Here is a 12,621-nt window from a genome sequence, read left to right as displayed (position 1 = left end):
AGAAAGGACTATTCTGCAGCTTTCATATTTTCCCCAACAATAAGAAAGCTTCTTAAGGAGATTTTTTTAAAGGTCTATGGAAATATATTGAGTCTTAAAACTGAAACTTACCTCTCTACCAGTAAGAACATGTCTTGCCAATTTCACTTTGGCAAAATTTCCCTTTCCTATTGTTTTTAGCAAACGATAATTTCCAATGTGAGGCTGTTCATCTGTAGCAGACGTAATGGAATTTCTACACCGTGGTATGTTTTGTCGGCTACTTGATTTGGTAGGCTGGATGTGTGGTTCAGTGTATCCATCAACTGATGTATGCTATGAAAGAAAGTTTTAAGATTTTAAGTTAATCATTTAATGATATAAAAAAGATATGATACTACTCCTATAGGCCCAGTTCTGCCCACACTTAGGCTTTATTTCTTGTCTTGGGCATGTGGCAAATAAAGAATATCTGTGTTTAAGAGGTCATGGACACAGTATCAAGGTCATTTTTGTTTCTAGTCCTTATAACTGACAGTTAGGCTATATCCCATATTTTGACCCCAAACATTCTCTCTCTGGGTTCCTGGCTCCTATTTCAGGCTCTCCTGCCTAAATTCTGCACCCAGGTCTCCTGTTTGATCACACTAGACTATAAGGCCTTTAGCTACATGTCTAGTTCCTTCTTCCTTGCACTTATCTCTAAGACCTTTTACATCTGTCCTGTTAATTAGGTAGCCTATTACTTCTGTGTTCATCTCTCTAGACAATGTAATCTGGTTCTCCACTTGAACTAGCATCAGCATCAGAGGCCATCTTACCAAAGACTCTCATTTTATAGGTGAGGAAACTAAGGCCCAGGAACGTAAAGTGACTTCTCTATGATTACAAAGGTCATAAGCATCAGAGTCAGAATTTGAACCCAGGTCCTCCAGCTCCAGAGTTGCTGCATCTTTCCACCTGCTAATCTGCTAGTGGTACTGGTATTCCCATCCCTATGCTAGTGGATCTCTTTTCTGGTTCACCCCGGATACTTGTAAAAACCTTCTATTATAACTGCATCGTTAGTCTGGGCCAGCCCCACCCTGTTGCCAATGAAGTTCTGACACAGAGAGCTTTTACTATATCACTAGTATGTATGTGTCACTAATGATACAATACTACATGGGGAACACTTGTAAAGTATGTCATCTAGCAAATTCTAGAATAGAGGTTCTTAACCTGAGGTGCACAGAACCTCAAGACATCTGTGGGATAGACTTCAGGGGTCCATGAACTTGGATGGGAAAAATCCATCTTAATTTTCACTAACCTCTAACTGAAATATATCCTGTCCTTTAATCATTTAAAAAAATATTCTGCAAAGGGCTTCTAATCTTCACCCAAATACCACTAGCATCTATGACACACAAAAAGATCAAGAACTCCTGTTCTAAACAGAACATTCATATTTTACATGGGAGATAGCTATACCTTCAAATACTCTAAAACTGAAGTGAATAAAAAACCAGCAGCATAGGAAGTAGAATGAGAGTTGGAAGCCAACCTGGAAATCAATCTCCTTGTACATGACCATAACACTTAGCCCTCAACTTCTTGTTCACCTAGACATGTTCTGCCCTGCTATGGTGGTTAGCACAGGGATTGTCATGAATGTAAAATTTACAAATCTTTTTTCATTCATTCACTTACAAATGAGGAAATGGAGACGGGGTCAGAAGGGAGTGTTGCTCAAGGTTACACAGGGAGCAAGAACTGAGAACTGAACCTCTGATTTCAAATCCATTACTCTTTCCACTATACCACATTGCCTCGAAGACATTTAATTGATTATCTAACAATAAAATCCACAAATAGTTATTAAACACCTACTATGTGCCAGGTTCAGAGGACACAAATACAAAGAATGAAACAATTCCTATTCAGAAGGAGCAAGAAGACCAGTACATATATAAATATATACAGAATAAATATAGAAAGAAGAAACAAATAGATACAAAGAAGTTTGGGGAGTGCACTAGGAGTTGTGGGGATTAGGAACGGCTTCCCACAGAAGGGGATGTCTGAGCTATGTCTGGAAGAAAGAGACGTATTCTAAGAAGCAGAATACTACTTTCTTGGTTCCCTTAATTTACAATCCAATAAGTAGTTTCTAGGATTAATCTAATTTACTGTATTTATTCACATTAATCATATCCCTTTTGTCCCAAATCTGATATTTTTACCACCAAAGAGCAGAAGATGGAATCTGAAGGTAAACTGTTCTGAGCTACAACGGCTGACATGATGGACCCCAAAACGGTTCTCAGATTTAGTAGAAGTTATATAATAAAGACCCAAGGGGAAAAAACACATCACTACCTCCACCCCATCCCACTACAAATCCTTTCCCTAAAAAGGATAATCAAAAATGTATTTTTCTCCACTAGAAATTTACTTGGTTTAAAAAAAGAAAATCTGGGAGAAGAATTCTCATAACTGCAAGACCATTTAGTTGTAAGAAGTTAATGACCAAAAAGTTAGCTACAAGATAATAAGCCTTTTCAGCCATAGAGAATAATGAAACAAACTACTAAGAAAGGGAAGGCAGGACTGTGATAAGCAGAGAGTACCCATTTTATAGCTGAAACCAGAGATTCTTAAAATACGGAGATGTTATGCACACATAAACACTTACTACATATGTTTGGGGAAAACATTTTTCTGGGAAGGTGGCTTGAATTTCTTGAAATCTAGAACTGCTACAACTAGGAATATGTTGCAGATCCAGTAACAAAGTGAAGCTGCGAGGAAGAAAATTTAGGCCTGACATAAGGAAAAACCTCCCTAACAATTAGAATTACCCAGTGGTAGACTGTCTTGGGTGGTTTGAAAATGCCTGGATGACTGACCAGCCATGGTAAATTTGGAGAAGGGGTTTTTGTACTGTAGAAGAATTCTTTTTAGGCGTATTTTGGACTACAGAGCTTCTGAGTATCCTTCTAATTCAAAGCCTGTGAAAATGAAGGACAATAATAAAATTATTCACAACAGCATTCAACCAATTCATAGTCTTTGAATTCTAAGGGAACTTTAGAGATCATATTTGGCTATATTGCTATCTGGTCTGAAAAATCCAATAAAAAAGGCTGCTCAGATACAAAATTAAGTGCCCTAGGTGTTAAGCAGAATAAGGGAGCTCATTTGTGCTAGAATCATAGAAATGTTTATCTAGGAGTAGAAGAGACCTCAGAAATCATCAATCTTTCATTTTACAGATGAGGGAAATGGAGCCAAGAGAGGCTAAGTGACTTGCCCAAGGTAGATCATAAGAATTAAGAGGTGGGATTTGAACCCAGTTTCTATGACTCCTTATAGGGACTATGTCTAGAAGCCAATCAAATAAAAGTGATGAGAATGTGTAATTTTTCAAGAGATTTCAGACTGTATTTATTCTTCAGTCCAAAGATCTGTGGTTTTGTCAGTGTTGGCGTTCATGGTTAAAGAATGTAGATTTTGAGATTATTATGATGGGACTTTAAAAATCTGAATTAAGGGTACTAATTAAGGATCTGATTAAGGATTGGTCTAAGGCCTGGCTTTGCCATTTACTAGTTGTGTAATTATAGTCAAGTCAAATTGCTGAAATGATATTATGAGGATCAAATGAGATAATATAGGTAAAGTGTTTTACAAACCACCCAAGAGCACTCATTAGCTATTATTATTACTTAAGAATATGAAAAATTATATAATCTTTCTAGAAAGATGTCCCTCAAAAACGGCTTTCAGTGTTGATACTATAAAGTTTATCTGGACAATTCTTTTTACCTAGAGCACAAGCCCTATGTCATAGAACATCACTTCATAGTGAGGAAGAAGGTATTCCTAAGGCCGTCTTATCATCTAACTCAACCTCAAATTGGAAACTAAACATTTGCTCTTCTCCAGCCAAATACACCAATGACAGTGATTTAAAAAGTCACATATACCAGTTATTTTGATACTCAACAATATAGTTTATTTGGGCCAGGTAATTACTAAGTGCTTTCTTAATACTGCCTTACTGGTGGTAGCCATTTTTGTACTGTTATTTCCAGTACAAAGTCACTATCCCTGTCTGGGAAAACAGAAGCATTCCTAACTTTCCTCTTTCACAAAACCAGACAACTTTTCTTCAGTCTAGCCTATTCCTTTCCTCTACATTAGCCATCTGTTTGTTATAGGATACAGTAAGACACAATGAACATTATTAACATTAAAAGAATCAACGAATCTGATTAGAGCATGAGGGCTCCACACAATTTCATCTTTTTTTAAAAAAAAAAGATATTCTCCTGATCATGACTCGATAGTATCCTAAGAAATAGTGAATGAAAAGAGAGTGATTGATCTAGAGTTAGATGACCTGGGTTCAAAAACTGCCTGACATTTAACTAACTAACGATGGGCAACTCACTTAGCTTCTCCAGCCTTCAGTTTCCTCATCTGTAAAATGAAAGGGTTGGGCTCGGAAGTCTCTAAGGTCTCTTTCAGCTCTAAATCTCTAATTCTTCGATCTCTAATTTCACAGCTCTGACCTTTCTGCTTAACCTCATCACTCAAATATCAACGACATCTTAACCACCCAATATGATCATCTTTTCTGAGTAGTAATTGCTCTCAACTTACCTGTTGAACTGACATTGTCAACTAGTCTCTCCCTAGATCTTCTCTGGTTTTCCGTGACCCTATTACTTGGTTTGCTTCCCATCTTTCCGACTGCTCCATCTCAGTGTCCTTTGATGGCTCAGTATCTACAACAGGTCCCCTAACTGTGAGGTTCTCTTCTGCTCTTCTCCTTCTATCTTTTCTTGGTAATTCCATCTCCAAGCAGATGACTCATAGATCCATATATCCAGGGGCAGTCTTACCCCAAACTTCAGTTCTGGATCAACAATTGCTTATTGGACATTTCACATTGGCTATCCTGGAGACATACTAAACTCAACATGTCTAAAACTGAAATCTTTCCCTACAAGAAAGAAAGGGGAAAGGGGATGGGGGGGGGGTGGGGGGGGTGATAGAAGGGAGGGCTGACTGGGGAATGGGGCAATCAGAATATATGCCACCTTGGAGTGGGGGGGGGGGGTAGAAATGGGGAGAAAATTTGTTAACTCAAAATCTTCTGGAAATCAATGTTGAAAACTAAAATATTAAATAAATAATAAAATAAAATAAAATAAATTAAATTAAAATCTTCATCTTTCACCTTAAACACTCCTCCTCTTCCAAACTTCCCTATTTCTGTCAAAGTGACCACCATCCTTCCAGTGTTTCAGGTTCTGAGATGGCACTGTCCTGGACTCCTCATTCTCCCTCACTACATAAAGAGAATCAATTGCCAATTTTTATTTTATTTTATTTTATTTTTGCCATTTCTACCTTCATAGCAACTCTGGTATCTAACCCTTTCTTTCCACTTATCCAGCTACTACCTTATGACCCTTCACCCTAGATTATTTCAACAGTTTCCTCATTAGTCTCCCTGCCTCTAGACTTTTCTTCATTACAGCCTATCCATCACATGCCTGCTAAAATAATTTTCCTTAAGTGCATTATCTGACCATGTTACTGTCCTACTATCCCAATTTCAGTGGCTTCCTATTGCCTCTAAGCTAAAATATAAATTCTTGTTTTCATTTCTAAAGGTTTCAACAGTCTGGACTCAACCTATCCTTCCAGCCTCATGGAACATTATTCTACCTCCTGCATTCTGCAATCCACTGTAACAACAATGACTGTGTAAGACCAACAACAAACACACACAGAAGGGTTGCCACTCTAAGGTGTTACCACCCTCAGTTTAATTAAAAATACAGATCATTCATTTAGTTCAGGGGGAAAAAAAATCAGCTCCCTGAACTTCAGAGCAAATACAAACAGAAATTACAAGCATACATTATCAACAGAGCAAATAACACAAACCAGTCTATTCATAGCAATACATAGTCACCAGAGAAGCCCCTACATCTGTCTGGGTTATCAAAGCCAGGGGGCTTTTTCAATGGCTTGTCCAGAGTCTTGTCACTCTTTCAATGAGTGTACCCTCAAAAGTGAACCACTAACCTTCCAACACATATACTTTGCTCAGGGCCCTGGGGGCTCAAGGCTCACCATCCAGGGCACGGGAAAGCACTACATCATATACCAATCAATGACTCTACACTGCCCTAGTTCTGAGAAGCATTCCAAGACAAAGGATCCCACTTTACCTGCCCCATTCAAACAAAGGCCAGACTCTTCAAAAGCACTTGATAGTCTTAGCATCCCAAAAGAGAAGAACAGCAAAAAATCCTGCCCTGATTACTATTACATCCACTCACACTAACATCCCTCTTATCTTCCTAATTGACAATATTCTGCTTTCCATCTCTATGTCTTTGCATAGGCTATTCCCCATACATGGACTCTCCTTTTACCTTCACCTCATAAAGTATTTTTCTTCCTTTCAGATGCAGCTCAAGAACCACTTTCTGCAAGCTTTTCCTGGTGTCCACAAACTGCCAGTGCTCTCCATCACAAACAACCTTGTGTTTAACTACTTTGTGCATACATGAATTTGTTAACTTTATATATATATATGCTGTATATCTTTTAGAAATGTTTGTTGTTGGGATATGAACTGATTGTGAGTAGGGATTATCTGATCCTTTGTATAGTACCTGGCACATAATCAGAGCTTAACAAATATTTCTTGACCGAGTGATTGATTCTCAGTTATTACCCTATCCACCTCTGACAGTGGTCCTCGAGTGACTCTAGGCAAAAAGACCTTTTTCCCCAGTATGTTTTTAAAAACCTTTTTGTTATCCTTAGCTTCCTACAGTAGCCTCTGAGTTTAGTTCTTCTAATTTTCTTTTTAACTGGACTGTATCATGTTCTAATATTTGTCCCTGGTACTTTGCCTTGTTTTCAATCTTCTTTCTTATCTTTGTAAAATCTAAACTGGTTGGAAAATTTTCTGTTTCTCTACACTCTTTAACTTGTTTTTCTTCCTCATTGGAATAATTTCCCTTTGTGTCATCAGAATTTAATTGTTGAGAAACATTTCCCTCTTCTCCCTCCCCTCTCAGGTTACTTCCCCTGTCTACTTATCCTTTTTCTCAAAACAAGCCTTGGGAATATGGCCAACTCTGTCCAGCTTTCCTTTTCTCTATCTTGTATAGTGACCACTTCAATCTCTCCAAAATGTTTCCCTTATTTCCACCCCAGCAACTAGTCCTTCCCCATTTGTGAGAAGCAAATCCAATAAAATTTTTTTTTTTTCATTTTGGTTCTTCCACTTTTTGAAAGATGGAATTATTTAAAAGGCAAGTCAAGAAGTTATTGGCTGTTCTGCTTTTGGCAGAGAAAGAATTCTAGTAGATTTGTGGATAATTGCAGTCATTCTTTCCTAGGCTTATGATCTATTTCCCAAACTTCTCATATATTTTCTCTTTCTGTCCAAGTGGATTGTAATATACTATAGTGACAAAATCACTAATGTTCCTCCCTCCACTGATCTTGGCCCAAATGTTGTCTACAACACTTCCTCTTTCTGGTTCTTGGATTTCTCTGCATCAATATACCATAATGTAGAGTTCTGCTCTACTTCCCAGCTTCTTTTGAGTAACTTCTAGCCTTTCAGGCTTATATTAAGTCCCTTCCCCTCCAAATCTCAGTGCTTCCTATGAGATCATACTTGGCTCCATATGTTAGTACTGCTAGTTCCTACTGCTTGCTGCTTTAACCTTGTGCATTTGTATAAAGACATTTGAGGCGACGGGCTTTACTACTGATGCTTTTCTTGAATTTTTGTCTCCAACTTTTAGGTATTTCAATAGCTATTCTGTCTTCATTATAGCTACTATTTATGATAGCTAGTTTGATGCATAAACACAGGAAGTTTCCTCTGTCATCCTTCTGATGAGATGTTTAATTAATTAATTTTTGTTTCAGAAGGCCCAAAAGGATTCTGAGCTAATTATTATTTTAGCACTCTTTTCCCACCTTCCCCTCAACTCCAGTGATCTGAACACCTAAGTGAGGGGCATTGTACTAGGTGCTAGGGACACAAAAGGGCTAAGATCTCTGCCCCAAAGAAGCTTTCAGTCTAGGTGGGGAGACAAGATAGACAAGGACAGGAATGAATGAATGAATGAACAAGAAAGTATTAAGTGTCTACTATCTTCCAGACCTCAGAAGCTATCTAGTCCAGGGCTTCTTAAATTTTTCCCATTTGTGACCCCCTTCAGCACTTCTTAAACTTTGGGTTGCGATCCCATCCCATAGTTTAAGAAGTGCTGATTCCTGGTCCAACCCCTCATTTTGCCATCAGCTCACAGATTATAGCTGCAGAAATACTGTACTGGAAACACCTGCATCAAGCATTCAGATGAATTGGCATCAAGAGAAGCATTTAACCATGACTCAATTTTAAGCATCAAGCACATATAACCTGGCCCTATAAAGTACAATAAATAATGTTAAGATTAAAAAAAAAGTGCTGATTCCTGGTCTAACCCCTCATTTTACAGAAGAGGAAACAAAGAACCAGAGGTTAAATCAATTTCCCAAGGTCAAACAGATTATCCGATTTGAACCCAAGTCTTCCTGAATGAAAATCATGCAATGTAAAACCAGCTAGATGTAATGGTTTTAAGTGTGTTTTCATTTACTTAACCCATTAATCTGGATAGCTCAATTTCCAGGAATGTGGGGGAAATTTCCATTTAAATTTGTTTGTGTATTTGTTTTGGAAGGAGAAGAAACCTGACCAGTAATTTCTCTGAGATAGAAATTTCCTCTACCAATGCAGATCTGCACCAGCCCAGCAATTTATAAGTCTCAGAGGTAGGCCTGGGGCCTGGGGCCCAGATAGATTAAGTGACATGCCCAGGAAAACACATTTGGACTCAGGCTTTCTGGACTTTGAAACCTGATTGTCTTGCCTCTGTACATTTAGATTACTTATATTTAATATACATTAAGATACACACACATACATGAATACTAGTAGCATTTTCAACTGAGTCATATATAAAATAACTGACATAAACGTGTCACTTTTTCATTCATATGAAAATAAAGTGACCTTTCCCTTCCTCCTACTCTTTTACCTCAAATAAAAAACGTTTCCTACAGTTTTTAATGTCTCTTACAAGTCGCATATTATTTTGGCTTTCCTGATTTTGTTAGGAAATAATTTTGTATTTTTATATTGCCTTGTATTCCATGGTGACCTAGTCTAATTTTGATTTTTGCAGAATTTACTTTTGGTTTCTGCCTTGTTATGAATTTAGTCAACCGAGCGATATCATCAGAGACATAACAGAAACACCACCCATACAAAGTCGATGCACAGGGACCTGAGTTACAATGGATATTGTTGAACTTGGAGTTAGGAAGACCCAGATACAACAAATCTTACCTCTGAAATTCAATTCCTCCCAAGTCACTTAACCTTTCCCAACCTTCTTTTCATCTGTAAAATGGAATGACACCTGTATCACTTACTTCAGAGGATTATGTCTGAATGAGACAATTATGTAAAGTACTCAGCATGTTAACTGACTTGTTTTGTGTTACCTTAAACTGTTTTAAGAGTCTTCATCTTTAGGGCAGCTAGGTGGCGCAGTGAGTAGAGCACCAGCCCTGGAGTCAGGAGGACCTGAATTTAAATGTGACCTCAGACACCTGACACATTTACTAGCTGTGTGACCTGGGGCAAGTCACTTAACCCCAATTGCCCTGCCAAAAAACAAGAAATAAAAAAATAAAAAAAGTCTTCATCTTTATAAAATAGGTATTTAACTAGAATATCCCATTCCATTTCTGAATAGCTCTAAGTGTTAGGCAGGGTTCCCTTCTATCAAATCTAAATCTTTTTCTGTAACTTTAACCCATTAGCACAACCTTCTGGCTCAAGCAGAACAAATCTAATCCTCTCCAAGATAAGCCTTTAAATACTTGGAGATTTCTATTATTTCCTCTCTAGGGAGCTCTTCCCTAGGATATGAGCTTTCCCAATTCCTTAAACCATTCCTTTCAAGACAAGTTCCATTCACCATCCTGGTGACACTCTTCTGGACATGTTTCAGCTAATTTATTTCTTTCTTAAAATGCGGTGCCAAGAAAGGGTGGGAGGGGGGAAGGGAAGAAACATTTATCAAGCATCAACTATATGCCAGGTAAGTTGGCTAAGTGGATAAGAGGGCTGGGCCTGGAGTCAGGAAGACTTGAGTTTAAACTCAGCTTCAGACACTTACCAGATGTGTGATCCTGGTCAAGTCACTTAACCTCTGTTTGCCTTACTCTACTGGAGAACAACATGGCAAACCACTCCAACATCTTTGGCAAAAACAAACAAAACACAAACAAATCCACGGACAACAGTATTGGTGTGTTATGATCCTCCAGGTCACAAAGGGTCCAATACAACTGAACAACAACTAAGTGCCAAGTACTGTGCTAAGCACTTTACAAATATCTCTCATTTGATCTGATCTGATTGAAGAAAAGAATATGATACTACAGATGTGCTATTCAGTTTCTTACTTAGGGCACTTGGGCAATGCTATTTTCCTTTTTTCTTCCCTCCCTCCTCTCTCCCCCTCCCTTTTCAACTCTCCCTCTGTCCATATGGGGAATCATACCCTTACATGTGGGTGCTCTGCCCAAAGGAATATAAATTTTGATCGTGAAAACCTCACAAGATACCTTGGGGCTTACAGGCTAGATTTTTTTTCTCTTCTCTACTTATGTATTCTACCATTTTTAAAAAACTGGGACAATTAACTCTTTCGTCCCATGTAGTTTCACTTACTATTTCTTGAAAAACTAGGCCATCTTTTGCCTCATTTCTTACCTAGCCTTAAATCACTGAATGGGGTGTGCCTCAGACAAACTGAGAACTGGAAAAGACCTTAGCTTAAAAAGGTCAAGGTCTTCCACTGCATCTGGGGCCATCTCCAGTGGTCCTGACCTATATCTGCCACTGAACTCTGATGACTCTACAGGAGAATCTGATGACTTTGCACAGCCTCACTTAAATCTAATTCACTTGCAAGTCAAGACATTACTCTCTTAATGTCATTGGTCTTCTTTGAGAACAAAGGACAAACAACGATCTGTGAGCAGGGTAGCACTGTTCATCTTCATTATGGATATTATGCTTTTCCAAAATGCAGTTCAAGATTCAACTTTTTTTTCCTGTCATGTCATGCTGACTGTGCGTATCTGAAAGTGTGAGTCACTTAAAGGAAAACAGGGAGGCACAGAGTGAATGTAAGAAATCAAACCCTCCTTTTCCCTTTTATTACTGAAGGTACCAACATCCTCTCAGCCACAAAAACTTAAAACTTCAGTGTCATTCTCAACTCCTCATTCCCATTTGCCCTACACATATCCAAAGTGTTGCCAAGTCCTGTCATTTCTATCTTCAAAATATCTCACACAGATGCCACCCAGATTCAAGCCTTTATTACTTCAAACCTTCTCCACTCCAATCTATCTTCCACTCAGTTGCCAAAGGGACCATGTATGTCACTCTCCTACTCAGTAACTCCAGTGGTTCCCTATTGCATTCAAGATCAAATATGAAGTTCTCTGTCTTCTAAAGCCCTTCACAACCTTCCTAGTCTTCTGACACTTTATTACTCCCTCCCCAGCTATTCTACAATCCAGTGACATGAATCTTCTTGTTCCTGGCACCAGACTATCTCTGACCTCTTCCTGTAGTTGCACTGACTGTCCTCCATGCACAGAATGATCTCTCTCTTCACCTCTGCCCCTGGAGTCCCTGTTTTCCTTTCAATACTCAGTTCAAATACCACTTTCTGAAGCAAGTTTTCCCCAATCCTCCCCACTGCTAGTGTCTTCCCACTGAAATGTGCCCTATAATTATTTACCAACTTATCTTAAATATGTCTTGTTTGTCCATAATTTTTTGTATGTTTTCTCCCTTATTAGAATATAACCTCCTTAAAGGCAGGGACCATATTTTGGCCTTTCTTTGTATCCCCAGTTCCTAGGACAGCTACTAGACATAGAAAGTATTTAATAAATGCTAGCTGACCAATTGTCTCCATTCACAGATCTAGAGCTGAATAATCTTTTGTCATTGGTTTTAGAGAAAGATTCCCTGTTTTGGGTAGGATGGTAGCAGGCTGCAAGGGAAAGTGTTACGGGCTCCCTATATACTCGGGCTTCCCCCCAAGTCCCAGGCCTTTGCCTAAGCAAAAGACCTGATCTCGCGGACAATGAATGGGGCGGGAGCCAAAAAGATGGTGAAGGACTCCGAATTTTATTTCAGCAAGCAGCACCTTTATATCTTTAGTGACGCAGGTACATTCTTTGGTTACGTGGGTGAAGGACAGGTAAAATTCAATACACCTGGGTACCAGGACCACCCCGACTCCACCTACTCTCCTCCCCTTCTCTTCCCTCCCTAACCCGAAGCTCCCTGTGGTCAGGCAGTCCAGGCAAAGAACCGGAAGTTCCACGTGCTCTGGCAAGCCCAGACAGAGAGCCGGAAGTTCCATGTGGTCAAGCAGGTCTGGGCAAAGACCTGGAATTGCTAGGGAGGCAACAAAGGCGAGACCCCTCCTCCTGGCTCCACCCACATCCCAAAGCCCCGAGTCT

The 12,621-nt window shown here is 39.0% G+C and overlaps 1 protein-coding gene across 6 annotated transcripts in view; it reads right to left on the bottom strand.

Annotated features, from left to right (window-relative positions):
• Positions 1-12,621, bottom strand: part of MARK1 (microtubule affinity regulating kinase 1) — a 153,603-nt gene that overhangs the window by 88,330 nt on the left and 52,652 nt on the right. For all 6 annotated transcript variants that reach the window (XR_005010198.1, XM_036755229.1, XM_036755228.1 and 3 more), the window contains exon 2: positions 112-315. Coding sequence is in view for 5 of the 6 variants with exons in the window: in XM_036755229.1 (XP_036611124.1) it covers positions 112-315 (204 nt within the window). In the remaining variant the exon portion in view is untranslated. The remainder of the gene's footprint in view (positions 1-111; positions 316-12,621) is intronic.

This window comes from Trichosurus vulpecula, chromosome 4, assembly GCF_011100635.1.
Source record: "Trichosurus vulpecula isolate mTriVul1 chromosome 4, mTriVul1.pri, whole genome shotgun sequence".
In the NCBI taxonomy this organism is placed as follows: domain Eukaryota; kingdom Metazoa; phylum Chordata; class Mammalia; order Diprotodontia; family Phalangeridae; genus Trichosurus; species Trichosurus vulpecula.
Note: the sequence above shows the minus strand (reverse complement) of the source record. Positions and strands in the feature narration are given on the sequence as shown.